At 43.5% G+C, this 27,918-nt stretch overlaps 1 protein-coding gene across 1 annotated transcript; it reads right to left on the reverse strand.

Moving 5' to 3' along the window:
* Positions 1 to 670: 670 nt before the first annotated feature.
* DNAJC11 (DnaJ heat shock protein family (Hsp40) member C11) lies at positions 671 to 22,187 on the reverse strand. Its single transcript, XM_059830031.1, has 16 exons — positions 22,116 to 22,187; positions 18,409 to 18,538; positions 16,133 to 16,206; positions 14,858 to 14,959; positions 9,167 to 9,295; positions 8,379 to 8,501; positions 7,017 to 7,090; positions 5,824 to 6,013; positions 5,348 to 5,433; positions 4,772 to 4,888; positions 3,623 to 3,778; positions 3,249 to 3,318; positions 3,068 to 3,125; positions 2,245 to 2,387; positions 1,630 to 1,759; positions 671 to 931 (listed from the first exon to the last, which is right to left on the reverse strand). Exons 1-16 carry the CDS (start codon positions 22,185 to 22,187, stop codon positions 906 to 908), a joined length of 1,680 nt encoding a protein of 559 aa, XP_059686014.1. The 3' UTR covers positions 671 to 905.
* Between the last annotated feature and the right edge of the window lie 5,731 nt (positions 22,188 to 27,918).

The raw sequence follows: 27,918 nt of genomic DNA on the forward strand, positions 1-27,918 counted from the left end.
TCTGTTTTCAGCTCTTTACCCATTTGGCATCTCTCCTCACTTTGGTCTCGCTTACTTGTATAAACTATGTTCGTCTTTTTCCTAGAAATAAATTAGATAGATGGGAAGAGATAGCTGCAGCATCAGAATCAAATGAAAATAATTGCTGTCCTTCTCCCCCACTTGCTTTCCTCTTTTCTTGAAAAGCTTGATAGTACATGGTTCTAGGTGGCAGAAGAATTAATAAGACTATTATACCCCCTGTCCTTGTCTGGAATAGCAGTGTTTGAAATGAGCAGCTGGATGGATTCATGCTGAGGAGGTCCATGTTACTACAACAGGTAAAGAACTTCATTTCAAACATACTTGTTCTTAACAAGTACATTTCAAATACAGATTTGAGATGGAAAACAATCTCTCCTCTCTTTCCAACAAAAGTATTTACACAGAGGCCTTCCAGGAGGTAGCCAGAGAACGTAACTTCTCCTCAGGAGCAGAAAAAGGTATGTTACCTACCCCAGGAAGTATGTCGAGAAGTGAGAACAACAGCTCTTTTTCCCTGCTCAGTGCAAGAACATGTATGTGAGACCGCACAAACGGACCATGGCCAAATCGCAGCAGGAAAGACATGGCTGCATGACGGGTGGTGCTCAGTGCCCGCTCACACAACCTCAGCAGAAAGCACTGCGCATTCAGAGTCACGTTGCTTTATTGGTTACTGAGCCACAATTCAGAGAAGTATTGCCTTGGAGCCACCTGTAGAAGCAGGTTCTCTCATTTTGTCTCCTAACATAACTGGTAGGACACCACCTGCTATATGGATAGTAAAAATAAAAATGTCTCTGTTCAAACTTGTAGCGTCCAGGGAAGGTTTTGTAGTTTCCATTGACCCAAGTACTGTAACGGATGCACACACTCTCACCAGATTAGCCATCTGCATCGATTCTGTGAGCTGTTGGATGAGAACAATAAATGGAAACACGCCACTTCTATCGGATGAGACACATTCTAGTTTGAACTTACCACTGTACCAAGGGAGAGACAGGAACATTTCTGGCTGCTAATTGAACACGATTCATATACGCCTCCAATGCACTTATGGAAGCTTTGTAAGCTGGAAGCTTTGTAAGTTGGATATGCTTCTTAAACTGGGTGAGGGAGCTGGTCTAGAGTAAACACGAGGTTTGTGCCCTTTAGCCAACTCCCCAGACCTACAGGAGTACCAGTAAGACTTGTCACTAGCAGGTATCGGTTTCATAAAATTATTCTGTCAGGGAAAATGCTTTGGCAGGTAGATAAGCAGGGATGAGGAAGAAATCTGGCTCAGGCCTCCAACCTTGCCTTCATACATTCAATTCACTCCTCAAAGGCCAATCCAATGCTGTGAATTGCCCGACAGGGACACCAGCAACTGTAGGAGGCCTCTGCTTCTAACTCCAGTTAGATATATAAGGTTAGATGGTATAAACAGCTGCAGTGGTACTGCTGAGCTCTTTTAGGCCATAGTCCAGAGGCGTATCATGGTCAGTCCATTTCAGTAATCCCAGTTCTGAACCCCAGAACCCCAGTTCTGTGTGCTTTGCCACACAGAGCTGAAACAATCCTTTACTGGTTCCCGAAGGAAGAAGCAGAGCAGTCCTTGCTACTTACATTGCTTTGGTATCCTAAGAGCCTCATTGTCAGCTGACATCACTTGATGCAGAACTCCTCGGAACTGATAAAGCACTTTCAAACTCTTCTCCTCACCCACGCAGGGGTCGTAGAAACCTGGCAGCCCAGCCTTGAACCAGAGAAGGACAGACTGAGCATCAGGGAATGGACTTTCACAGCTCTTCAACTGACCCAAAACATTTATCAGTGCCAGAATGAGGTGTCATTAAAAAAAAAAAAAAAAAAAAAAGAGTTTTGTTGCCAATGATATGAGACAAGAAGCTAAGGAATCGCTTCCCCAGTGGCAAGTTCTAAATGCAGAAAAGAACGAATCAGGGGGCTGGGAAGTTTCTTGTGTACAGCTCCAGAGCCTGTAACACGCACTGTCCCACACTGAAAATATGGAGACACTGTTTCTTTGGCACTGGAAATGCCCAGAAAAACAGAAGTTCCTGGAGGTTCATAACACTTGGTATGTAAATGGCTTCTCTAAATTCATCTAGAGTCACTAGCTTCAGGCACACTGGAGAAATCCCCCAGTAGGACAGCATATTATTCACTCGAAATTCTGAGTCACACATTTGACCTCTGGGCTTTGACAGAACAGCTACGTACCTTGGATGCCTCTGTAAGGATGAGTTTAGAGTCTTTCACCAAGCACTGCAGGGGCACAGTCACATCTATTACTTTCACCTTCTCATTCTTCCTGCTGTTGTCATTAACAAACTTCCCATACCAGGCATTCACTACAATCAAACCTGTATTTCACATGAAACCACAGATGTGATGAAAGGCTTCCCACTGACAGCTAGGCAGACACTGATGAAAAGACTATCCCGGCATTTTCTCTTGCTTTCAATGACATTTAAATTTTCCCTGCCTGGACTCGTGCTTCTCAAGGCAGAAGAACATTTCTACTTGGGTGTTTGTTAGCAATCTTTAGCACTAGGACAGAACAACGTGACTTCAATGCCACACTGATGTGACAGTCCAAGTGGATGTCAGTCCACTTTGGAATGTTTTCTTGGAAATTGCTAGCAAACATCAGAATTCTGATTTCCATTACAACCCAGGGGCAAACTGCGTAAGCTAGGCACCAGCGAAACCTAAACTTCAGACTGTAACTTTTGCACATATTTATATACACACCTCTCTTTTGTGAAGAGGTGAATCCAGACTATTGTCTTCACCCTGTTGATCCACCTCACAGCATGTCCCAAGATAATATTCAGTGGATCCCTACTAAACTCAGGCACCAGAAGCCAAATCATAATGGAACTTCGCCAATACACGCACAACAGCAGTTACGCTGTGCTTCATCAGGGGTGGAAATGAAGAAACAATACCTTGCATTTCTCCCCTTCAACCACCCAGCCTTTGTATTGTTCCTTCCTCTCTCCAAATTTATGGAACAAGTAAATGGTGTTGTAATCTTTACCCATTCTGGCTTCCTCCGCTTCAATTATCCTCCGGACAGACTCTTGCATTAACCGGACCTGTCACAACACAAGGGGCAGAGCAAAAATCAAGCAGTGTCAGGCACCGTGTCCAAAACAGAAAAGTCCAGAGTGAAAACACCTTCCTTTAACTAAGGGGCATTAGTTACAGGAAAGGCTTACCGCAGCTTCAGCCTCCTGCTTCTTCTGAAGGATGTCGCTGGCTGTAGTCTCCCTTTGCTTCTCCAGCTCTCTGGCATAAGGAAGTCAACATCACATCAGGTCTACACAGTCGATGGGATTCAGCCACAAAGTGGCAGATGTCTACTTACCCATCCCAATTACAACTGACCCACAACCTCACACAAATGATCTCAGTTTTAAGGTTCTTCCCCACCTTTCAAGCTATTTTTGTAGGCTTCCAGAATTCAGTAGTATTGGTGATGTAGTAAACCACAGTGCCTCAGATGAATATCCCAGCCTTTGCACCAAGCTCCCAGAAGCACCTGAGTGGGACTTCCCAGCTCTGAATTTAAAACACAGTCTTGCGAGCTCACCTCTCCTTTTGTGCCCTGAGGTAGGGTTTGATGATTAGCCTATGCATGGCAAAGTAGATAACTAGAGGTCCCACAGTGGCATAGAATACAGCACTGGGAAGCAGCTGATCTGTTAGGTGGACAGGGAAGAAGTAGGTCTGGCTAGCCCTATTCAACCTGGAACAAAAAAACAACAGTGTGACAGGTAAGAGGAAACGCAGAGTTTAATGTGCTTGATTAAGTACACTTAGCAGCAGTGTATGCTGCTGAACCAAAGGAGAGATGAATGATGAGTTCAAAAAGGTGAAAATCTGATAAACCAAAACAAGACAATGGTAAGACAGACAGTTGACACTACCCAGAGCCAGACTTTTCTGTAGCAGACATCTTTTGTGACAGTACCTGGCTATTCTAAAGTGGTTTTTTAATCTTAGGAGAATTTATTTGGTCATTAATTTCACCAGGGAAAGGGACCAACATCATCGTCAAGAGAAAAGAAAATGCTTATAGAGAAGGTCTATGTTCAGAACACCAGCATGGGCCCACAAGGAAGGAGTACATTTATATTTTTCTGACACTTATAATAATATTTATTTTAGAAAACATTAGTTTTCTTGGGACAGAGGTCTTCACAGCTTTACAGCTTCCGCATCCTGGCACACCCTCTGCTGGCACCTATTAAAAGTGCAATACAGTGTATGAACCCTTAAAGGGTTCAGCCCCTCTTTGTGAATGGCATCTTATTAATAGTATAATCACCTATATTAGTTAACGATAATTCACTCATTCAAATATATACTTGTGTACAGTGTTATAAAAATGGAATGCAATTAAATCCAATTCTACTAATAATATTTTTGGAAATCTTCCATCCACTTACCATAATGCTCCAAACCTTACTTTAAGCTGTATTTTCAGAATATTTTGATGCACACACACACTAGTCCTGAAAGAGGTGGCTCAGGCTCAGAGTAACACCGACAGAAGGCACACATTGCTTCCGATGGGTACCACTTGTATTAGAGGTGAGGGCAGCTGCAACCTTTCACAGTGATATATCAATATACCTGTATTGCCCTAAGACTGGGACCTTCCCACCTGAATATTGGAAATAGAATAATGCAGGTTATGGTCAGCCTCTGCAATCTACAGTTGTAATCTTGAACTGACTTGATTTTCAAAGACACTCCTTGGGGAACACCAACACTGACGGTGGCTCCTAAAATGCTGTGCCTGGAAATCTTCCTCTCTGCTCCATACTCCACTATGGTCCCAAAGAAACCTGCCCTAGAACGACAGAACCAAAAACTGGTGAGACAGGGAAGACTCTTGAATTTCTCTTTACTGAATGCTGCAATTCCCCAACAAGTGAAACATGGAAATACATCTGTGTGCAGCAGCTGTTGATGGGATGTTACTGGAAGATTCATGGTGTATCTACAAGGTGAGATTAACCTTTTCGGCTTGTAAAGTAGTAAACAGACTACAAGAACTTCTGGCTGTCTTATTGGTGATGATATAGACATATCACGCACAAGCATTTTAAGTTCCACTTATCCGAAGAGGCACACAAAGCTAAGCCTCCAAGACATTCACTTCAGCATTTACCAGATTTAGTTAATGAAAAGCAGATTCCCCAAAGACCACAGAAGCATTTGATTTGTGTGGAACCTGGAGGCCCACAGCAGCAGGAGAGGACAGATTCTTCAGGCCATGAGTAATATGAATTTCCTCTTGCACACTTACTTGAGAGAACCTTTCACTCGTGTTTGATCCTCATCCTGAAACTTATGCTGGTAACTGACCATCATGAAAGAATGGGGGATTCCCAGCTGAAATACAAGAGGCACAAATGTATGAAAACCTACCCTCAGCCAGCACTGAATGTTCCCCCAAATTTCCTTTCTTATCCTTTAAGTGATGCAGAAAGCATAGCAATGCTTGCCACTGACCCATCACAGCCTGCAATCTCTGCAGTCTGTGTTCTGCATCCTAACTCTAATCTGAGCTGACCCACATTAGATATGACAATGTTGGGTGCAAAGTGTTGAGCTCTGCCAAATGCAGCTGGTTACCTATGTTACGTGTTCGTACGAGACAGTAACGACTGCTCTGCTATTCTCTAGTCCCAGGCCAAAATACTGCTGGGACAGAAAAGCTGAGGCACTTCTCTCCCACGGGACGGTATCACTGTCCCCTGTGTACAGCAACAGGACTCTCACCTGTAATGCCATGGTGAAATGGCTGGTTTTTGTATCTCGGACAATACTAGTGTTCATGGCTGACTGGATGCCCCACCGCCACTGTAAGTACCCCATTGTGTTCTTGTCGAGGTTGCGGGCTAGGACTGTGGTGAGGCCTGGGCGGATCCCACGGGATGAAAACTGCAGGGCACAGTTTGTAGTGATGAAACTAGGAGAAATAAGGAAAGCCTCATCAGTGATAAAACACAGGCTCCCAGATGGCCTCAAATTCCTTCTTTCTCAGGAGCCTTGCTGAATATGCAGGGACTATCCTGTAAAGAGCATGATGCCTGAGGGTTTCCAGGAAAAACTCAAAACTAATTTAGACTATACTGACCACAGCACCGCCCAGAGGAGCAGGGTTATGCCCTAGTTTTTTGGTCTGCCACAACACTGCAGCCAAGGCAGCAGGCTACCCTCCAGCCTTTACCCTTCTTGCCCTAGGCAGACAAAGCCCTGGTCTTCTGTGGAGGCAACACACTTGGCTGCTAGAAGATAGCAGCCCTGCTATTTAATAATCCTCAAGCATCAGCTCCAAAAAACAGCATTAAAGGACTCTACAGGGTCTACAGAGCTGTATAAGCTCTGAGAAATGGCATATTTACTGTTAGAAAATATAAAAAGAAGGATGTCTACACTGGCACCTACAATGCTCTAACATATATGCCTTCAGTCACAACCCTTACCTTGTACTCTCCTTTGCAACTTGAGACCTCTATTCATTTGTAAACAGACACCACACTAGTGGAAAATTTGGCATTATTTCCCTAAAATATGACATACCATCTCCTCTTTTGCTGTCAGAAACTCGGTCTTACACATGGAAGCCCCGTAAGAGCTCCCCAACTTTTTGTTCTGCTCCCAGAGCAAACTTCTTTTGCTCTGATTGTGAGATCACGCCTCAAGTATCACGAATTCATGACAAGATCAAATACAAATCTAAGGATGTGGAACACAGACCTTCCTTAAACTGGAAGTATGAAAATGGATGCCAACACACAAAAAGAATACAAGAATTTTGATGAGTACTAAAGCACAACCTTAAGTCTAAAGAAGAAATACCTTATTTTGTAGGATAGAAAACAAATTCAGAATTAACACGGAAGAGAATTCAAGTCATTTAGTTCCTTAGTGTGGAATATTAGCCATTAGACCATTTTTCTAATATTTACCATCTTGGTGTAAGATTACGGAATATCTTCAGACCGAAGAGAGGTCCTTGAAGGTCTCCTGCTCCAAACTCCAACTGTTTAAATGCACAATGTTGAATTGTTAGAAGAAAACATCTTTTACAATAGTGACAAAGTACTTCACAAGCGTCATTTACATCACAGACATTTTACACATCCGAGTAACATTTACCACATATTTCAGCATCCTCTCTTTTCTGCTAGCTTTGCATTCAGAGTAAGAGGAGTCTCACTGAGTCAAGTCCTCATGAGTAAAACAAAGCCAGTTTCGCAGTGCTACAGGCTACTACTACTGGCACCTGCTCTGGTTGCTCCAGTGAAAATGAAGAAAACACCTCCACCACAGCCCCACAACAGCAAACAACAAGGCTTGGCTTCTGCCCTCTGAGGATAAGAGTCCTTCTCTGGACAGCCTCACGGTAGTGTTGTGCTGCTGCACCATCTCAGCGTCTGCAAAATGCGGCTGCTGCTTCATCCACTAGTCTGGGTGACTTCCAGGGCTGCTATTCAATGTTTATTTGGTGCTGTTTAGTCTCATTAGCAGAAGCAGTTCTTAGACTTGACACTTCCCATGACAAAACCTGCAAATGCAGTTCCTACTACATCTGCATCTCCCAAGTAAGTTTATTACATGGGTTTTTTAAAGCTTTTTTAGTCAATTGACTCATGCAATATCCACAAGTATTAGTAATATTACAAAACTCTGATGCAAATCAAATGCCTCCGGTCTATCAATTCCCAAACAAGAGGAAAACTCCCATTTCTCACAAGCTGAGGAAACAGGTTAGCAGGAGCCAGTGTGCAGAAAGGAAGAAGCAGAAAGCAGCCACCAGCCAGCCATAACAGCGACGTCACCAGCATCTCAAAGCCACCGGTCTAGTGAGGCAGAGCTTGCAGGTGGTAAATGGGACCTTTCAGCTACTTAGATCACATCTGCTTGGGAGTCAAACTATTTTACCCCATAACTTCTTCCCTTGTGAGCAGAGCACTTTTTGACACGAAGGCAAACTATCACTCTGCCCTAAGATGCATGCTCACAGCCTCCGGAAGGCACCTGGGAGGCTTCAGACAGTGAAATTAGAAAGGCCCTGGAGACAACAGGTAATGATTCTGTCAGTGTAAGTGAAGTCCAAAATGCACAGCCAGACAGAAAGGGGAAACAAAGTTTGGTCTTCCCTTTTTCTTAAATTCCTTTGAGAATTCCTTTTTCTACATTCTACAGAATGCAGAAAATGAGAGATGAAACAGAGCTAAAGTTGCCTAAAGGAAATAAACACTAGGTAACTAATCCAAGCAGCCTGAAATAGGCTGGATATAAAAATGCTTAACAGCTAGTACTCTTACCTCTCCCCATCCCTTGGCAGAAGTCACTCGTCTCAGAGCAAGATTAATCGATCCACCTCCATTCCCATTCTGGGTGGAAAGGTTACCAGACAGTATTGCTGTGTCCGTGGCAGTCAGTGGTGCCTGAAAAATTAATATATTGTTACAAATTACTCTGATCCCAATTCACACATTTAATGCATGTTCTGCAAGGACATAATCATGACTGCAGAGACTGTAAGCTCAGAGAGACATGTAACATTCCAGTTGACTCCTTGCCCTCCACTAAGCCCAGGTATCACGTATGGCAAAAAGTGAGAAAATTCTTACAGTACCAGATATTTGTGACACCTTTAATGTGCCACCTTGAAGTCCTGACCCTGAGCTGCAAACCCTGCTAATCTCACTAGCAGACTAAATTTCTTCAACTCTCTGGAACAGAAGAATCACTCCCCCTTCTTTTCCTTACCCACATCCTCAAAAGTGGGAACTGTTTGTTTTCATACACTAAATACTCCATGTTCAGGGAGAACTAGATACCTGTTTTCAATCACGATTGAGCCTCCCTGCTAGCAGGAAGGCAGGACCGCTGCAGCCTACAAACCAGTCACACAAATGCATGCTGTACAGTCAACACGCAGTGCTGCTGGGACTGAGCTTCCTCTTCCCACCCACGCTGGTAACCGCGTCCTTCCGTAAATCAAGATGAGAACCCCCTGAGCAGTGTTTCATTTTCTGTTGCTTTGCACTGTAGTGCCTCATTAGCTCAGGCCCTGCTCCACACCAGCAGCAGTGTCTGCCCTCCTTACCTCAATGGACTGGGATATGTGCATTTTGTTTATCTCAATCTGGGGAAAGCTGCTCCCAGGCACATCTTCGTATTCTTCGTCGTAACGATCAAAGAGGTCAGTGGCATCTATTCCAACACTAATTGTTCCCTAAGGAATGACAAGTGAATAACTAGTTAGCATTAACAAACATCCAACACATATAGGCCAAATAGCTAAACCATCCTTGTATATGATTAAATTTTTTTGCAGTTTTTTCTTGTTCTGCAATGACCTTTTCCACTCTAAAATGTATTTCTTACACATTCAAAACAAACAAAAACGAATGATTACAACATTCTAAAACAGCAATATAAATCATAAAATAAACTGGATAAAAGACAGTTTTTCAGCAGGAATGCAACTTGCAATACCAGTAGGTAATTTTTCTATTGTGACACATTACAGAAGTAGGTAGAACACTTTTACACAGGAGGTTTCTCCTTTCCCCATGTCGTGGTTTAACCCCAGCCAGCAACTAAGCACCACACAGCCACTCGCTCACTCCTTACGAGTGGCATGGGGGAGAGAATCAGAAGAGCAAAAGTGAGAAAACTCATGGGTTGAGATAAAGGCAGTTTAATAGGCAAAGCAAAAGCCGTGCATGCAAGCAAAGCAAAACAAGGAATTCATTCCCTACTTCCCCTCGGCAGGCAGGTGTTCAGCTATCTCCAGGAAAGCAGGGCTCTATCACACGTAATGGTTACTTGGGAAGACAAAGCACCATCACCCCGAACGTCCCCCCCTTCCTTCTTCCCCCAGCTTTAGATGCTGAGCATGATGTCATATGGTATGGGATACCCCTTTGGTCAGCTGTCCCAGCTGTGTCCCTTCCCAACTTCTTGTGCACCCCCAGCCTACTTGGTGGTGGGGTGTTGTGAGAAGCAGAAAAGGCCTTGACGGTGTGTAAGCCCTGCTCAGCAATAACTAAAACATCCCTGTTTATCAACACTGTTTTCAGCACAAATCCAAAACATAGCCCCATACTAGCTACTATGAAGAAAATTATCGCAGGCAAAACCAGCACACCCCAACACTGACTCTGCTCTGTCAGTATTTTAAAGTGGAAATAATATATTTTAGAAATTGATTTTCTTCAATGGAACTTGGCCAGAAATCCTCTAAATGCTTTCTTCTTACAAGTTATCTGAAACAACTTAGTTTTGAGCTGCATCATTCACTTGCAATTGACCTCATTATTAAAAAATTTTGTTTTCTTTTTCCTAGTTTATATCTTGTAATCAGAAAAAAAGCTTGACAAACATAGGAAATATTTACCACTTGCTAAAAGTCTTTCTCAGACCATAGAAAAGCTTGTTTCTACAAAAAACTAGGCCACAGCTAAATAGTCTGGCTACCTGCTGCTGTGCTCACTCAAACTAACTGCAAGAGTGGGTTTATTTGAAAAGGGCACGATTAGATCCTTGTCTGGGTCATATAACTTCAAGAGGCTTTGGAAACCTTCCCTATAGACCTATTAAACAGCACTCCAGCTCATACAAAATGTACCAGTTGCAATAAAAAAACCCCACCTCTGCACACAAGCGCAGAATGAACTCTGAGCAATTTGTATAACGAAACTCAATAGCTGGCTAGGTACATCTCAATGTTTATTTTCTGATTTCTTATGCAGCAAAAATTGGATAAATATTTTAACACAGGCAGGTGTGATTATTTCCAGAAGAACTCTGGAACAGGGGCTGTGCCCCAACTGTTTACAATTTACTCTTGGCAGGCTGGCGAATTTCAAAGCAATTATGCTCATTGTTCTGTCTGTGGCAGCATCAAGACGAGCTTCTGCCCTTTCTGCAGAAGACTACTTTTCAGGAACCATCTGCAAAATCACCTTCAAGGGATGTGCTCTCCTGACACTACAGCTTCTTCAGTTTCACTCCTCTCCTATCTTGTGCTGTTCCTTGAAACGAGGTCAAAATAAGAGAAAAGCAAGGCAAAACTGCCAACCACCTAGGATGCGGCACAGCCCTGCGCTGCTGCTCCAGCCCTCTGGAAAGACACGGAGTAGAACAGCCAAAGAGAAACAGAAAGTGTCAACTCCACTCAACGAAATTCCAGCAAATGCACTCCAGAGTGGCTGATCAAAGGTGTCTAAATACAGGTGAGCATTTGTTTTAACAAAAGAGAGAACTATTTCCATTTTTCCCTGATGCTCTTTAATTGAAGAAAGTATAAAACCCAAGATCTTTTGTAACAGAGGCAGGATGGAAACAAAGGTTTTCCACGTGGAGCGGCACATTCAGCGCAGAGCCTTTGCCAGACTGCAACTCTGAATTCCAAGTTAAACATTTTTAAACGAGGAATAACATGCTGAATAGTAAGCATGCTGAATTTGAATGGCAAAAAGACAGAAAATTGCGTATTTTCAACTCGGACCAGAATATAAGCAGCAGTAATGCTTTCTCAAGAATTTGCATTAAAAAAAACCCCAAACACTGAAAAACATCTTACTGTAGTATGTTCATTCTTACTGCAATGCTTGTACTCTTTGTAAAGATGCACCAAGGTCCACACACATTCCTGAAATTCATTGCACCTCCTTTCTTTCAGTCGTACTCAAAATCTTATGATTTCCTTTTTCACACCTATGAATTTTAGAACAAATATCACTCCCAATTAAAAAGGAAAACACCTGAACCTGTCCATGAAAATCCACAAGACCCATTCAGAGGAAAGGAGCATCTCTCTGTTCCCTCCCCAGCTCCTCAGCAGATCTTTGATTTAGCTGCCTTTCGCTGAAGTGAGCAGTGGACTCCATGCAGGCATTTCACCTCCCACCAAGCAGGTGAAATCACCCTCAGAGGTCTATAGATCCTGGCAAGGAAACTGGCTCAGGTGCAAGCACAGGAAAAGCAGCAGATGGTAAAGTTAAAAATATTCCCAGAGAACGACAGCACCCCCTATGCCACCGGATAATAGAGAGGAGACCGCTGCTGCTCGCAACTCCCCATCAGCCACCTGCTCAGCCCACTGGAAATGTAAAAGCCCTCCCCAAAGTAAAAGCAGCAGGGAAAAAGCTGTAAAGCTCTGCTCAGAAGTCAGTGGTGCAGGCACGCAAGATGCTGCAAAGTGCACCAGCTTAACGGGGCAGGAAGCTGGGAAGCAGCACTACAGAACCATCAGGGTTGTTATCTGGTATCGTCTTTCAAAATCACCTTTGCCATCCTGTGAATACGAAACTGACTTTACTGATGGAATTACGAGGTGTGCCAGAGAAGAATATACTCTCTCCTCGCCTTTTTTCTTAGGGATTTACCTTCTGGAAGGTGACATATGGAAGCTGTGCAAGACTAAGCCTTGAGGGACCTGCATTTCTTAGATGTTGACCTTCCACAGCAGGAAAATAACAGGATTTAATTTCTCCTAACAGGAAGGCATTCTTCTCAAATCAAGTAATGAACTTTTCAACCCTTCTGCACGTCTTTGAAAGCAAAAACAAAGCTCTAAAAGCAAATAATAGACTCAATTTGAAACCTGCCAAATTGCCTACATCTGGTTATTGCTCAACATTTCTGGTTAAAATGCTTTATTTTGCTGGAACCATTTTATAGAACTGACAAAATGTTGGAAATTTTAAAATAACTTGCGTTCGTGTATGAAATGATCACAGCTGCGCTACCTAATTCCACAGGAACACTGCCTGGAGAGACATTTCTATAGGCTGCCAATCAGCAATTGCTGTAAACACCCAGATGGCTAATTTTATCACAGGACAGAGAGGCTGAGGCTTACAACACAGCTCCGCTTTTTTCTGCTCACAGCCACGGTGAGGCGCCCAGATAAAATGTCAAATTCATAATGTCACAGAGAAGCATGAGGTAGAGATAACCATGCCCCTGTCCAAGAATTCCCTTCTGACCCCAGTCACTCTCATCTCCAGCAGAGACAGTTCAACTTGCCCATTTTGTGGCATCCAGAAATCCCTTCCTGCCTGGAATAATGTCAGCAGATACTCATGTAACACCTTACGCTTATTTACCCTTCCAGTACAAACAAGTTCTTAGTATCTGTGCACTATCCACAACAGCCTGGTGATCTGTATTAATCCATTTGCTTAGCTAAGGCCAGCACAGATCCAAAGTCTGTGCCAAGGTGAATATCTGAAAACATTACAGGTCTTCCCAGATGGACATTTTTCCGATACAGTCCTAAGCATACTGTACTCGCACTTCGGTCCACTCAGAAAACATTGCGATTTTAAACTGCTGACCATGAAAACACCAGCAATCTTCAAAAACAATAGTAATAGTAGTTAACCAGCCGGTATTTTGTTTCTTGGGTTACGCAAGTTCCGCTACAACACTTTAGAAGTTCATGCATGAAGACAACGACACAGAAGACCTCCTCTTTCAAAGCCACCGAAAGAGTACTGCCACCTGTGCTTCAGGATGCAGAATCTGTGTTGACTGCAAGCCTCCAGTAAGAGCTCTGGGGATACCCAGTTTTCCACCAGGAATAGAAGCATTCATAAATAAAACAAAAATTGACATCTCATTACAGTTTATTTTTACAAGATGGAGAAAGTTTGTCTACATAAATATCTGCGCGGTTACCTTGGGTAGACAGAGGAAAATTAAGGCTCCCCCACCATGGACCACTTCTATACTGAATAGAAGAAACGGATTTCCAACACATTTCAAGAAATAGGTACAAAATGGTTTCTGATAGCTTAAGATATAAGTAAACTAAAGTATGAATACATTTGGTGAGTGCAGATGCAGCTCTTGGATAATGTTACTCACTGCATGAGAACCAAGGCTTTTGTGATTCAACAAGCTTTGAAACCTCAGTCAGTGACGATCCTGACAAAATCTGGGTTTGCCTAGCATACTTATCAAGCCAAGAGCATTAGCATTCTAAACTATCGGAGTATTCCAGTCGCAGCAGGTGACAGAGGAAGCAGCAGTTGATCGTCATTTCCACCTCTGCCTGCCATCCCAATGCTACCATGAGAACATTATCCTCAACATGGTATTCTTCATCATCTCTGAACAGCCAAGATTCAGCTGCGAGGTGGGTCATTTAGTGTCAGTTTATGGCTGCTCAAACAGACTGAGAGATGGAAATGGAATACACGATGACTCTCATCCTGAGAGAGCGATCAAGCTTTCCTAAAACAGACACTAACTGTGAAACTGCCAAGACCCCAATCCTGTTCAAGTTCATTTTGCTCACTCTGCTGCAGCCGGAAGAGTTCTGCTACCCAGCTGGTTTCGTAGCTGCCTCACATTTTTCATTGGTTTCAAAGCTGCGTTTGAGTATCTCCCCGCATTGATGTGACACTACAGCAGTGTCAAAGGGAAAACTTGACAGGTAACTGCAGGGAGTTTCGCTTTATTTGGAATACTTGGAAAGAAATCATAAACATTTCAGTGTAACGTCTGTTTTCTTGAAATTGCTGAAAGAGGTATTTTGCTCCTGCATGTTTCAACGAAAAAGAGAAAAATAACTTTCAACAGAGGATTACTGCTCAAAGAATTAGCTGTTCTCCCTACATTGTCCAGAGAAACTGCATATTCAAAAAAGGAAAAGTAACTCACTAAGTGTAGGTACCTAAGGGGCAATTTACTACAGCCCCTCATCTAGGCTCATCACACCCTGCATATTCATAATAATTTATGGATGCACTCTTAAGACTGGGATGAAGCCTTTGCTTACCTTTGGATTAGTTCGCTGCTGCAGTCTTCTCTCTTCCCTCTCTCTCTGCAAACGCTCAAATTCTTCCCTGATTTCAGCTGGAGTTCTCCTCCTTTCCACAACCTGCTCAGAAAGAAATTAAGAAAAACCCAAAAGATTACCAGAAAGAGGATGTTCAGGGCATTGCATTGCTGACAGGACGGAGGTCCACTGACCTGGTATGCTCTAACACGTTGCCCCTGCTGCTGCTGTAAGCCACTCTGCATGAATTTCAATACTCAGAGTTTGGAAGCAAACACCTGGGCCAGATCAAATGGCAGGCATGAGAGAAACCCCCATGCTTTGAGAGAAGGGAAAATAGTCTTGTTATTTCTACCCCCTTGACAAAACCAGGGCAAACAGCTTTCAGACCACAAGTACAAGATACTGCAGTGCAGCCGTTACCAACAGCCATACCTTAACTTCTCTACTAGGTGTAGACACAAAAATGAAAATGACTGAAAGTTTCTGGCCTGAGGTAAACTGATTAAGTGACTGTTTTGTGATTTTAGGCTACGCTGATTCATTTACCTTACATGGCTCAGGGAATGAGGGTTTTAAACAGGTATGGCTCTAGATATGGATAAAAAGAGTATTGGATTTGGCTTTTCAAAATAAGATCAAGTCTGCCACAAGCAGCTCAAAAATGTTACACACTGTCACTGCTCCACATTTCTTGCTACTAACTCCAAACTTGACCTTGGTACTGACCTGACGCAACACAATATGATTCTGCAGCAAGCAGCGTAGTGCAATCAACTAAGACTGGCAGAGGCTAGCAAGGGGACTTAACAACAGGAAAGCCAGGAATGGACAAGTTCTCTTTCAAAGCCTAAAAAAACCAAACCAACAAAAAAACCCCAACCCCAAAAAGCCCAGAAAGAAAAAGTAACTTCAAACTCAGAAGCTAGCTGATGCTGAAAAAAAAGTTTCAGATGAAAAAGATGAGACTAGATGGACAGTAACGACACATTTGTCTCAGACAAAGATATTGCCTGCCACGGTAATATGCTGTTAGGGAACTCTGAATGTCAGGTTTATTGTTCTCTTGTCAAGTGAAAAACCTAAGTATTCTTTGAAAATCCATCATGGTGTTTCAGCAGAGAGAGAGATACAGAAATAACTAAACAAGGTTGCCTTCGAACAAACAGGCATTTATTACCATGAAGGTGTCAGTGCAGCTTGATAAAACAAGAATGTCAGATAAACGTGGGTTTAGCCAATTCCACTGGCCATAAGGTGCTAGATTTCTCTCACCTCCCATCCTTCCATTTCCAGTCCTCTCCTCCCATATATGTCATAGATGGCTCTGGTCTGTGGATCACTAAGCACTGCAAGTTAAAAATCAAAAGAGAGGAGAGAACTCAGTTTTTGGTCTTCTCCTCGAATTTCGGACCAAGACACTAGTGTTACTTGGAATTCAAGCACAGATCCTGGAAATTCGTTGTTCTACAGTTGCATCCAATTTTTACATTAACTCCCTTTAATGTTTTGACATGCTATATTAACAGGACACACTGACTTTTCCCCCCAACAAATTCCTTTTTTTTTTTTTCCTCTTACTTCTAAAATGAAAGAGTGAAAAGAACACAAGAGACATGCAGACTAACTGAACATGCAGCAGGGTTTTTTAATATTGCTTTCTTTGACTAAAGGGTGACATAAGCCCTCTAACAATCAATCATTCAGATTATTAGCAATTCAGCGATAGCAATCCCTGGAAACTTTCTGAAGCAGAATGACATCTACCTCTGCCTAGCTTTCAAAGCTCTTTGGTGCTTCACTCCCTGCCTTTGACCTTCCTTACCATCCCTATTCACCAATCTTTTCCCACCCTGCCCAAACATGTGGAACATGCCAAGCACCAACACAGCAATTTCCATCAGTCAGTTAATGCCTTACCAAACATCAACTACAGGGTAATTGCAAAAATGCATGTAGAATGCAAATCTCCCAAAAAGTCACCCAATGCAATGGAGAAAATAAAATACACTAGGAGACTGCAGAACAGTTACTTTGGAAAAAGACTGCACGTAGAATTAAGAAGAATCTCTAAAATGTAAGGCCTGTTTAAATGCATAATCTCTCATACCACACCCTTCCTTAAAAAAAATATTAAAAAATCATCAGTATTTTTCCCACAGGGTTCCAAGACCAGCTTTATCATTATCATGTATTTCTTTTGACTGTGGAGAAACTGATGAGTCTTCAGGGAGCTGGGTGTGTATATTAAGGCAAGAAAAGGCTTATACTAGTAATTGAGCTTTGATCTGAACTACTTGAAGATTGTTGAACCTGTTAAATGTCACAGGCAAATACTATTTTAAATTCTGATAAAATAGATCTTTTGTTGTGTGATATTAAGAGATGGAAGAGGAGGGGGAGAAAATAGGCAGGAGGTGGGGTGGCTTATTTTCAAGATGCCAAAATTTTTGCTTGTAAAATATTATGCTCACGTGTGGTACTAAACGAGCAACAATTTACATATACATCACAACACAGAGCTGAGCAAAGCCACGGAATTCAAAGGGAAAGCTGACTCTAATGTAAGACCTGCTCATCACATTAAAATTACATTATTGAAGCATCCTGAGTTTTTATTCCCCATTCATCAATGTAAAACCGTCACTGTTCTCCCCAGCAAAAGCTTCCATATGTTCTGACGCCTAACTAGGGGCAGTGTAAAAGACTCCACCCATGTTCAAGTCCAACTGGAAGAAACAAATGCTTATCATTCAGAAAACACGAGAGTAAAAAAAAAAATTATTTTAGCTCATCTTTGAGGTATAATAAAGGAATATTTATTCATCATCTTGCTTTAGTTTCTCTTTAGGCTATGTGACCGGGCGTCTAGTTTGCTGCACCAGTTTTTTAATGCAGAAGAGTCCTACCAGCTTCTAATCCATTTGCATTCCAGGTGCCTCTTATCACACTTGCAAAATGCTGCAAGCTAATGCTAACGAATCACTTCCTTGTGCCTCAGTTACACTATGTATTACCTATGGTAACACCAGGATTTAAGTAAATGTCATCTTAATTCAGAGTATTTTTAAAGGCCTTTGGCATCCTTGGATGAGAAAAAAAACCTCTAACTGCTATGAATCAATTGTCGTCATCTCCGTCCTAAAATATGGAAGAATTTGCTGAAGAACAGTGGAGACCACAACCAGGTGATAGAGAACAGAAATTCAGGATGCATCAGTTCACAAGTAAAATACGACATTGCCTTTCTGTTTGAAGCCTTTCAGTCTCTTCTGGGAGAGTCTTTTCAGAAGTAAGGGAAGTGGCGAAAACATTATTTATGACATGCAGGAAATAAGACAGAGACTCCACATCTCGTTCATTGCGGAATTTATACTGCATTGCTCCTCTGATTTACAGGACAGAAGCAGGAAACAAAGCATTGATAAATATCAGCAAATTTTATTATTACTTTGTAATAATATCTATCTTCTTAAAAAAGCACGAAGACACAGCTGTCCTTCTAGAAAACCCCTGAAAATGGTTTCTGCAAACTTCAAACTTCCACTGACCTTCATAAGCTTGATGAACAAGGTTAAACAGCCGCTCAGCTTGAGTTTTGAGCTCGGGGTCTCTGTGCTTGTCTGGATGGTACAGCATGCACAGTCGGCGGTAGGCAGCTTTTAGCTCTTCCTGAGAGGCCTGTGAAAAGCAGGAAAAATGAATTCAAGTACAACCAATGTTATTTAAAAAAGACCATTCTCAAGATCAGCGCTAAAAGAGAAGTCCATCAGCTATAACATTACACTACTTTTACTTACACAAAATCAAGAATGGACTTCTGTTTCATTACATGTTAATGGAATGTTCAATTAAGCACACTGGTATTTTCCACACTATTGACAGTGCAACAAGTGACAGCAACAGCTCATCAGCATATACCTAGGTATAAAAAGTTAAGTAAAAAAACCCCAAACCACCGAAGCAATCTGTGTTCATAGATTGTTTTTATTAGGCAACTACTGTTTCCTTGATTCAATGCAGAAGAGCAAGGAAAAATAAAGTCACCTCAGGACAAAAACACTTAATTCCAGAGATGTACATCAAATTCTACTTGAATTTCAACCTTAAACCCTCAAGTAGACACTATAACTATCAAAAAGCACTGACTTTCCACAGCAGTAAAGGTTAAGAAACGTAAACCTACAGTTTTACATTCGTCCCTTCACTGCTATGCTCCCTAGCACCTCCCTTCCTATATAGCAAGGGCTCTCTGTTGTGCTGTAAGAAAGGCAAGTGCATCATCTGCCTGCAGAAACACACACACCTGCAGTAGATGGATAGCCAGAAGAATAGTGTGTCACTAAATGCATCAAGAAAAAAAAAAAAAAAGCCCTGTTCTTTACCACAACCACTCTGGAATTTCAGATGGCACCTGGCCTCATTCCAAAGACACATGGTGGAAACAGATTTCGGATGGCTCTTTCAGAATCAATGGAATGAATATTCATTATCATCTCTCAGGAGACAACCTCACAGCAATATTATTTTTTGACTCTAGAGAGTCCTGGTAACTTCCCCTTTCTCACCTCATTCCTGCAACAGTCCTTATATTGCAGCAGCTGTCTACTCCTTGGAGGCTGGTTAACACCTATTTAGAAGTGCCGTTGCCAAAATCAACCAGAACTTCCCCGAAAGGCACAGGTAGCACGTGCAGCTTCACAGAGCTACCAACTGGCCAGTTACAAAACTGGCCAGGCAAGAATCAGTTCCCAGGGCACAGGAAGCAGAATGCCACTTCTCTGCACCAGGAGAAATATGCAAAGTAAAATAACCAAAAGAATACGACATGTACATGCTGGCCTCCTTCAGGAAAATGTCATCCCCTTTGTTATAGCCAGCGGTTACAACAGACAGGAATGCAATGCCAGCAAGTGAGAAAGGAGCACCCAGAAAATTACTTTTTGATAACAGAATTTAAAGACCCAAATGCCATTTACTCTTAATGCTCTTCCGTGACTGAAGCTTTCACAGTTTCCAAGCTTCCATTGTGGAAATAAAGGCCCTAAAAGTTTGTTCCTTAAAGTAACTTCTTTTTTCCAACTTGTGGCAAGGAGTCTGGGTTTTCATCAAAAAAATGCATTAATTTGTGTACGAAAGCTAGAAATCCATTCAATTTTGAGGATGGCTTAGAATAAATGTTCTCCCTGCACATTTGTACTATTTCATGTTAATGTTTCTAAATGATATAGCAAAAGGGCATCTGCCAAATTTGCTGGCCCCAAGACAGTAAAGGTAGCTGCAGATTAGTTTACTTCTTTTTACTACCTTGTGCTTTCTTGGACATCGAATTTAAACTCGACTGAGAAGGCAAGGGAACATATAGGTCTAAAATGGCATTCTTTAATCAAATTAATGATAAATGGTTTCATGTGCTATTGATTATATAATAGAAATTAGTAGTTTCATTTTTCATAAATGCCATGTTCAGTAAAATGTTGGATTGGGCCTTTCATCATCATTGAATAGCTCACGTCATCGGTTCAATATTTCATGAGCAATAGCCTCTTAGAAACCACTAAAGAAATACTGACATCATTTCAAATTGCAATGAAATATGCAAGTCAGTAATAATCATATGTAAGTTACATTTCTATTACCAAAATTCCAGGCAAAATTAAAAGGCATCCCATCTCCCTACTTGGGGTTTAAACAGCTTCATTTAATGTCTCAAACAGGCCACCACATTTTTAGTGGATTGAAATCTCTAAAAGATTAAACATTTATATATGCACATATATGAAAATCACTGCTCAGCAGGCTTATTCTCCTTGTTGGGGCTGCAAAGTTCACTGGTTAACTATTATTTTAAGCTCAGCGGCCACACCACATGAAGTTGGCTCAGCACACAGTAATGCGAGTTCACTGCATTCCACTGCTTTGCAGGATAGTACTAGTAAATTTAATTAGCAAGGGGTAATTAACAAAGCAACTGCTACTCTCAGTTGGAATTACTCCCTCAACGACCATTTTAACTTGTTTTCCAGCTCCCTGCTGTACCAAATCTGAATTTTCTGGTCTCTAGTGAAGAGCTGAAAGCCTAGCTAAGTTAACTATTAAGCCTTCGCTATTAATCTCCCAAGCAGTTGCAACCCTTTTGTGGTTCCTACCTTTCTTTTAGCCTCTACATCTGGACACTGCTGACATTTGGGAGGATGAATTACAAAAGCTGTCGAGTGATCCAAAAGTACGGCCCACTGGCTTTTAACAAGATTTGGGCTTGAGTCGTACAGAAATTTTTCGAAAAAGAGCACACAGCATTAGACAGTTGTGCAAACAGAGTTACTTTCATACATTTTTCCTCCAGAAATGCGGAAGACTTCCACAAATGAAACACATGAAACTGCCACCGAGGCTGCCAAGTACTGACGTTAACTCCAAAGATAATTTTTTCAAAGCTATCAGACTGAATTGCTTCTAAGTTTTGAACTCCTATTACACGCAGTAGCAGTAGTTCAGTAAAAGCCTTCTTCAGCTCAAATTGTTAACATCTAGGCTGATGTGCCTGAATACTTAAGTCTGTTTACATATATGCACATACACATTTCATATATATGTATTTTGCTATTGCAGCTGATGAAACAAACTGCAGCACAGTTTATACATTCAGATCTTTGATGATCAACCTAATCATTACTATAAAAAACGTAGTTATCTGCCATTAAATTCCAAACTGTTCTAGTGTGGCAAAACTACACCAGTTAATACCAACCTATTCTTAAAAATGAAATCGAGGACTACTGATTCTCCTTTTTTTGACGAGAGAGGTGTTTTGCAAAAAACGTAGGTGTTTCCAGTTTGGAAACATTTGGGAAGTCCACACAGCGCTGACTGGAACAGGAACGAACATACAACCAAAGAGGTAAGTAGACTGTACCCGGGCGCGGAGGTGAGTCTAAGACCAAGCTACCGCACGCCCTGAGAAAAATCACATCAGCACAACTCGCTGCAAAAACCAACCGCCTCTCCCCCGGCTCTCACGTCCCGCCCCGCCCCGCCCGCTGCGCACACAACAAGCAGCCCTGCGATCCGGTTCGGATTTCTGAAGTCCCGCTCCCGGGCAGCGGCCGCCCCGCTCCCGCCCGCCCGGCCCCGCAAGGGCCGCGGCCCGGCCTGCCCAGGCGGGCACCGGGGTCACGGCCCGCCCGGCCCCGCCGCTCCGCCCCGCGGCGGCGCCCCGCCGCCCGGCCCCGCCGTCCGCCGCCGCCGCCAGGCCTACCTCCCGCCGCACGTTGAACAGCGAGTAGTAGTCCTCGTTGTCCGGCACCTCTTCCCCCAAGGCCGCCGCCATCTTCCCGACCTCTCACCCCGCGCCGCCGCGCGGCCGGGCGTTGCAGGGGCGTCGCAGCGGCGCGAGAGCGGACGCGAGGCGCGGCGCCGCTCGCCGCCGCGCCCCCTAGCGGCCCGGCGGGCCTAGCGCATGCGCCCGGGTACTGTCGCGCGTGGCCGAGCCGTCTGCGCATGCGTGGCCAGGCCCCGTCCCAGAGAGCCGTGAGGCGAGGCGGGCGGCGGCGGGTGCGGGATGTCGCGGTGAGTGCTCGGCTCGGCCCGGCCCGGCCCGGCCCGGCCCGGCCCGGCCCGCTCCGCCGCGCCGCGTCTGAGGGAGCCGCGCGGGATAGGCGGGTCTGGCCGTGCCTCCTGCCCCGGGGGGAGCGGCCCTGTTCCCTGAGGCGTCTCCCGCCGCGGTCGCTCCGTGCCCGCGCAGTCGCCTCGGCCGGGAGGGGGCCGAGTGGCGGCTGTGACAGCAGCCAGCGGGCTGCGGCCCGGGCTGGCGGAGCCGTGGGTGGTCAGGGTCTCTGTCCGCTCCGTTCCTAGGTAAGAGAGGGAGGAAGAGCGGCCGCAGGTGCCACATGCGCTGCTCTCTGCCTTGGTAAGGTTGCTACGGCGGTGCGTGTCCTGTCTGGCGAGTGCTTTCGCAGCGGAGCCCAGCGCTGTGCGGTTCCGTGCCGCTGTGCTCCGGGGCAGCGGCGGTGGGGCTTACGCTGAGACTGCAGCGTGTCCTCGAGGCGTGCTCAAAAAGGGCTGTCTCTTAAGCATATTATGTATGGGACCTGTAGTCGCATATGTTGCCCTGAGGCCTCTTGCCTGGCGTGACAAGGGGATCATTTCCACACCGTTTGGTGAGCAGTGTCTTTATTTCATGAGTAATTTCTTACGAGGTTGACTTGCACAGGTTATCTGAGAAATGTTGCAGCCTGTTACAATGCAGTATCGTGAGGTCAAATCTTTTGACTTGCACAGAATGCGAAGGTGAGCAAAAGATGATCTCAGCAATGTCAAACCTGCTGGCACAGAAGAGCTAGCAGGGAGCAAACCATGGCTAAACCTTGTTCTTATTTTGTCACCGGTATAAATCCGGAGCAGTTTTCTTCAGGTCACTAGAGCTGCTTTGGCTTTTTACCACAGAGCAGAGAATATGGCTCTAGAGTTATGCCGTGTTGCTCTACAAAGAGCAAACAGTCTTGATGGTGGATTAACCACGAGAGGGCACTCACCAAGTCTTACCCAGTAGCAAAATGGAAAGAAATGCCCCAAAAGTGTGGGGAGCAGACACAATTTTTAGCAGAAGAGCTTCCTGGTCTGTGCTTTAACCTGTGCCTCCTTATAAAGCATGCTGGCACAGACTGGGTGTTTGTTGGCTTTATTGCTGTGATAAGGCAGCTGGGAAGAAAAATAAGGCCTTTCCTGCTCGTGGTTGGATGTTCCCTAGTGACTGGATCTGATGTTTGTGTAGGGGATGGTGGAGTGATTTTAGAGTACTGCTATCCTCAAAGAGGAGCTTTTGAAAGACGGCTCATTAACACCAATACAGTCTAGCAAGAAGCTGAAACTGTGTTTTCCCATTCCAAAGCTCAGCTAATCTGTTTTGGGTTTTATCTTCACGTAACTTTTGTTTGAAAACAGGAATGTTTTAATATTTAGTAAGTTTTTTTCTGGTCCAAGGGTAGTTAACACGGAAGTATTGATCGTGTTATAGAAGTTCCTCTGCACTTGTAGTAAGTGCGATGCAGTCGTTGGAACAAGAGGTCCACAAAGGCTTACTTTCTGAGAAACCATGTACAAATGGGTCTGTTTCACAGGGAATCACCTGGCAACATGCTTTTCATGAATGAACCTGCCCGCTAGACTAGTTTTTTTCCACGTGCTTTAGGAGTCATTGAGTCTGTGCAAAAACGCAAAGAAGACTCGAGTTCTGAGGATGTCAGTTGCTGTGGCGATGCTGTTTCCCATGGATTTTGGTCCTGTTGTAATTGTGCTCTTTCTCTAACGTGGTTTGGGAGTCATGCAGTCCTTGGGGATGTTAGTGGCAGAGTTACTGGGAATCCTTCCCCTTATCAGATTGATCTAACACTTTCCTAAAAGACACAGCTGCTCGTTGCCAGCTCTGGCTGCTGTTCTGCATGCATCACAGATGATTCAGGGGAATTTTTTGAGAACAGTCCACAGATGTCACGTCTTGGCAGGGAAATATAGGAAGAGAGAAATATGACTTTAGGGAGCTAAATATGAACTGTGCTTTCTGAGCATGTAGAGATAGCTCTTTAAAACCCTAAATTATAACAGAGGAAATGTAATATCTATGGCAAAAAGCAATTTGGGGGGAAAAAATAAAAAAGAAAAGTACTTGTTTGTGCTTTACTGACTTGCCAAGTTTTGGTTCAGGGTGCCGTGTTCCTTTTGCTCACATTGCTACTCACAGATTCCTGACACCACACGAGAAACCATGACGGTCTGTGTGGGATGCGATCTTTGCGATGAGAGCAGCAGACCCCAGGAATCAGATCCTGGGTTTAGCCACCCCGTGTGCTGTCAGACACATGATGTTGCGGCTTCTGCTCCAGTGTGTGTAGCGTGCTCCTTTTGTAAACTGTGAGTAGCCTTACTAGTGTCCTGATACAGCTCTGGCATTTTCCAGAGGTCACAGTCTACCAGTACCTCTCCTCCTCAGACGTAACTGGTTGGGTTCCTTCTTAGAGTGGACTGTATGATCCATGGAAATATAAGAAACTCTCATTGTTACTTGTTTTTTCCCAAGCTTTAATGTCCCAGATTTTTTATAGACAGAAAAGAAACTATGCGCTCTGTTTAAAAGACATTGAGCCCGCACCTAGAAAGGGAGTTGAGCATAATGATCCTCAACATCCCCATTCTTAGCTTAAGGTGTCGAGTTCATAAACTCTGGTTAGGTGCTTGTTCTGGGTAAGCAGTGGGTAGCGGAATGTGCTTGAGAGGGTTTCCAGGAGGGTCCCTCAGGAGGGCTTGTGCAGTCCATCCGGCCATGTTGGAAGGGTGCGTCTGAAGTGCCAGCGTTTCTCAGCTTAGGCACCAGTGAACAGCGCTGCGTGGTAAAAGAGGACAGCAAACTGGGAATGTCCCTGTCTGGAAAGTTAGGTTTGGAGCAAAAAGTTATTTTTTTAAGCTAAGGGAAATGTCTGTGCTTGTGTTTCTCTGGCATGCTAGTGACTCCCCTACAAGGTGCAGAGGTGTTCCAGAATTGACTCACTTCTGCTGCTTTAGAGCCAGAGATACCTTCCATCTACTGAATCTTTCCTGTAAGCTAGCAGGCTGGATCGGGAACCATCTTCCCTAGCCTGGTGAGAGTGGCAAGTGACTGTGAGGAGGCCTTGTTTAGTAGATTTTCTTAGTAACTGGAATCATGTAGTCGTCGCTAGAAAATTGCCCCCGCACAAAGTGTTTTTGCTAATATTAACTTTAGTTCTATCTCAGCTCAATGGAGGGAAAAACTAGAAAGTACCATAAATTCAGCCAAGCTTGTCAAAGCTGTCAAATTACCACCTGATAAAGCTCCTACCTCCTAATGATTACAGCCATCAGCCAGAGAGGAAATGTATGCCGATGGGGCTTTCGAGCGACAGTGCCAGGGTTCAACGTTGTTAGACGTTTAATGTGGTGTCATCTGGGGGCTCTTCGGCTTCAGTGGACGATGAAGCTTTGAGCAGAGTTATTTCTTTTAAAAAAATGTTTAAAAAATCTAAGGATGTAGACTAGCATACTACCCCTCTCTTATCAGCCAGATTAATGCTGACTACTAAATTTTAGTAAAGGTCTTCTTTGGTCCCATTTGTTAGTATTAGGAGTCCACAGAGATAATGTCTTTTCACGTATAAAAGATGCTATTGATTTTCTGTTACTGTTGTCCTGAAATGTGCACAGTGTGTCTGTGGAGCAGTGACAATCCTCCATCACTAGCTTTGTGGGAAAAGAATGGTTATTGAATCTCTTCCCATAAAATATAATCTCTTTCTCTCTTCCAGAATTTGCCAGCCCTTGTGGGAGTCTCTCATGTTATCTCTTTGAGAAAATTGATTTTTTTTGTCTCCGCTTTGTACACTTGTGTTTAGTTTTATTTTTAATTTAGCTCATGTGATATGAAATGAAGCCTTCCCTAATGTTAAGCGTGCTTTCTCAGTGTTGTACTGCATCTTTTTCGTATAGATTAACACTTTCAGAATGTTTTAAAATAAAATAAAGATATTTGCTTGGCACAAGTCTCTCTTGTTGTTGCTGGGAATTTTTTTACTCTGAGTCATTGCCCTACTCTTTCTTTACAGGCAGGTCTGAGATACTGACAGCTTTTCAGCTGCTTACAGGTAAATTCGGGGTAAGTTTCTAAAGTCAACACAGGCTGATTGATTTTGGATGAATGACACTGTAGCGGAGAACACAACCTGCAGTACTGTCTGCTCAAGGAGCAGTGGTCTTTGAACTTGAACAGTGGCAAAAATACTCTGTCAAATTTGTCCTTTCCTCTGTGTAGCCAATGACTGACGATGGGACTTTTTCCTTTCAGGGAGGAAACGGCAACATGAATTCATAGATGATGAGTAGGATGCCAAAGCCAGAGATGACAGTGCTCTTGAAGAAATGCTGGGTAGAACAAAAAGGTAAAAGGAACAGCTAATTGAGTGCATTTTGGAGCCTGGGGGACTTCATGTGGTACCTTCCCTCATGAGGCAAATGGCACACTCCCTCAAACCATAGCTGAGTTTTCTGAATTCCCTCCTCTTCAATTTTGCATGAAGTCCCAGTGACGCCTCTCACTCCTGACCTACTCTTTCTATGCTTAGGTCTTCCCCAAAGCTGCATCATTCTGTACCTAAAACCCCTGCGAGACTTGTACTTTCAAATGTGTCCTTGCATGCACACACTTGCAGGTCCACCAGTCGTCTCATCCCGACCTGCAGCTCACACTGCCAAATTAGTCTAGCAATCATACCAGGTTGTCTGCTGCCGTGTTTTGTGATGAGAACAAAAAGAAATAAGCGATGAACTCCACTAGTTAATTTGTAACCAGTGCCATTCTCCTGAGGTGACGGTTCAGTGCAGTCATTGCCCGTACCGTCTTCTGACTTAAATCTGGGCAGATACACATGGTTAAAATGTTTGGAATGCATTACAAACAGGTTGCCTCCACGAGGACTAAATTGCTTTCTGCTACTCTGATGCTTTTTTACTGCATTTTGTGTTAATGCTGTTGAGACGCCCAAAGGAATCACTTCTTACTGGCTCTTTCATTCTGAGAAATTATCTCTGTAACTGAGGCATGATAGTCCACTTGGGGACTTTGGGAAGTAAGAGGCAGATTTAATTACACCTGCAGAGAGCCATGCAGTAGAAGGGCCTTCGTTACACTCATCCAATGGCAGCAGAAATGGCTGAAGCAAGTGACAAGAAGCAAGAAAATCTTCATTAGTAACGTAGCTCTCCTTGGGATATTTTCATGCTTGTTTATGGAAGACTGACTTTAATACCGCAAAAGTCAAAGGCAAACATTCTCCTTGAAAACGTTTCCAGGTTTGTAGTAATTATCTGCGTGTTGCCCCCTGCCTCTCAGCTCTTCTGGCAGGAAGTATATGGGACAGAAGGGCATTTCTGTGGCAGGCAGAAGATCTTGACAGTACAAGAAGCAGGATAAGGTGTGAATGGTTGATATATACGTAAATAACAGTTGTATTCTGCTGGAAGTGTCATCTTCAAAACAACAATCAGGGAGGAATTTG

Source organism: Gavia stellata, chromosome 27, assembly GCF_030936135.1.
Source record: "Gavia stellata isolate bGavSte3 chromosome 27, bGavSte3.hap2, whole genome shotgun sequence".
In the NCBI taxonomy this organism is placed as follows: domain Eukaryota; kingdom Metazoa; phylum Chordata; class Aves; order Gaviiformes; family Gaviidae; genus Gavia; species Gavia stellata.

Coding starts and splice junctions, on each gene's coding strand:
- DNAJC11 (XM_059830031.1), bottom strand. CDS start 22,187: ATGGCGGCGGCCTTGGGGGAAGAGGTGCCGGACAACGAGGACTACTAC. Junction 16,207..18,408: donor TGTTCATCAAGCTTATGAAG/GTCAGTGGAAGT, acceptor TTTAACTTGCAG/TGCTTAGTGATCCACAGACC. Junction 932..1,629: donor TCTTAGGATACCAAAGCAAT/GTAAGTAGCAAG, acceptor CTCATCCAACAG/CTCACAGAATCGATGCAGAT.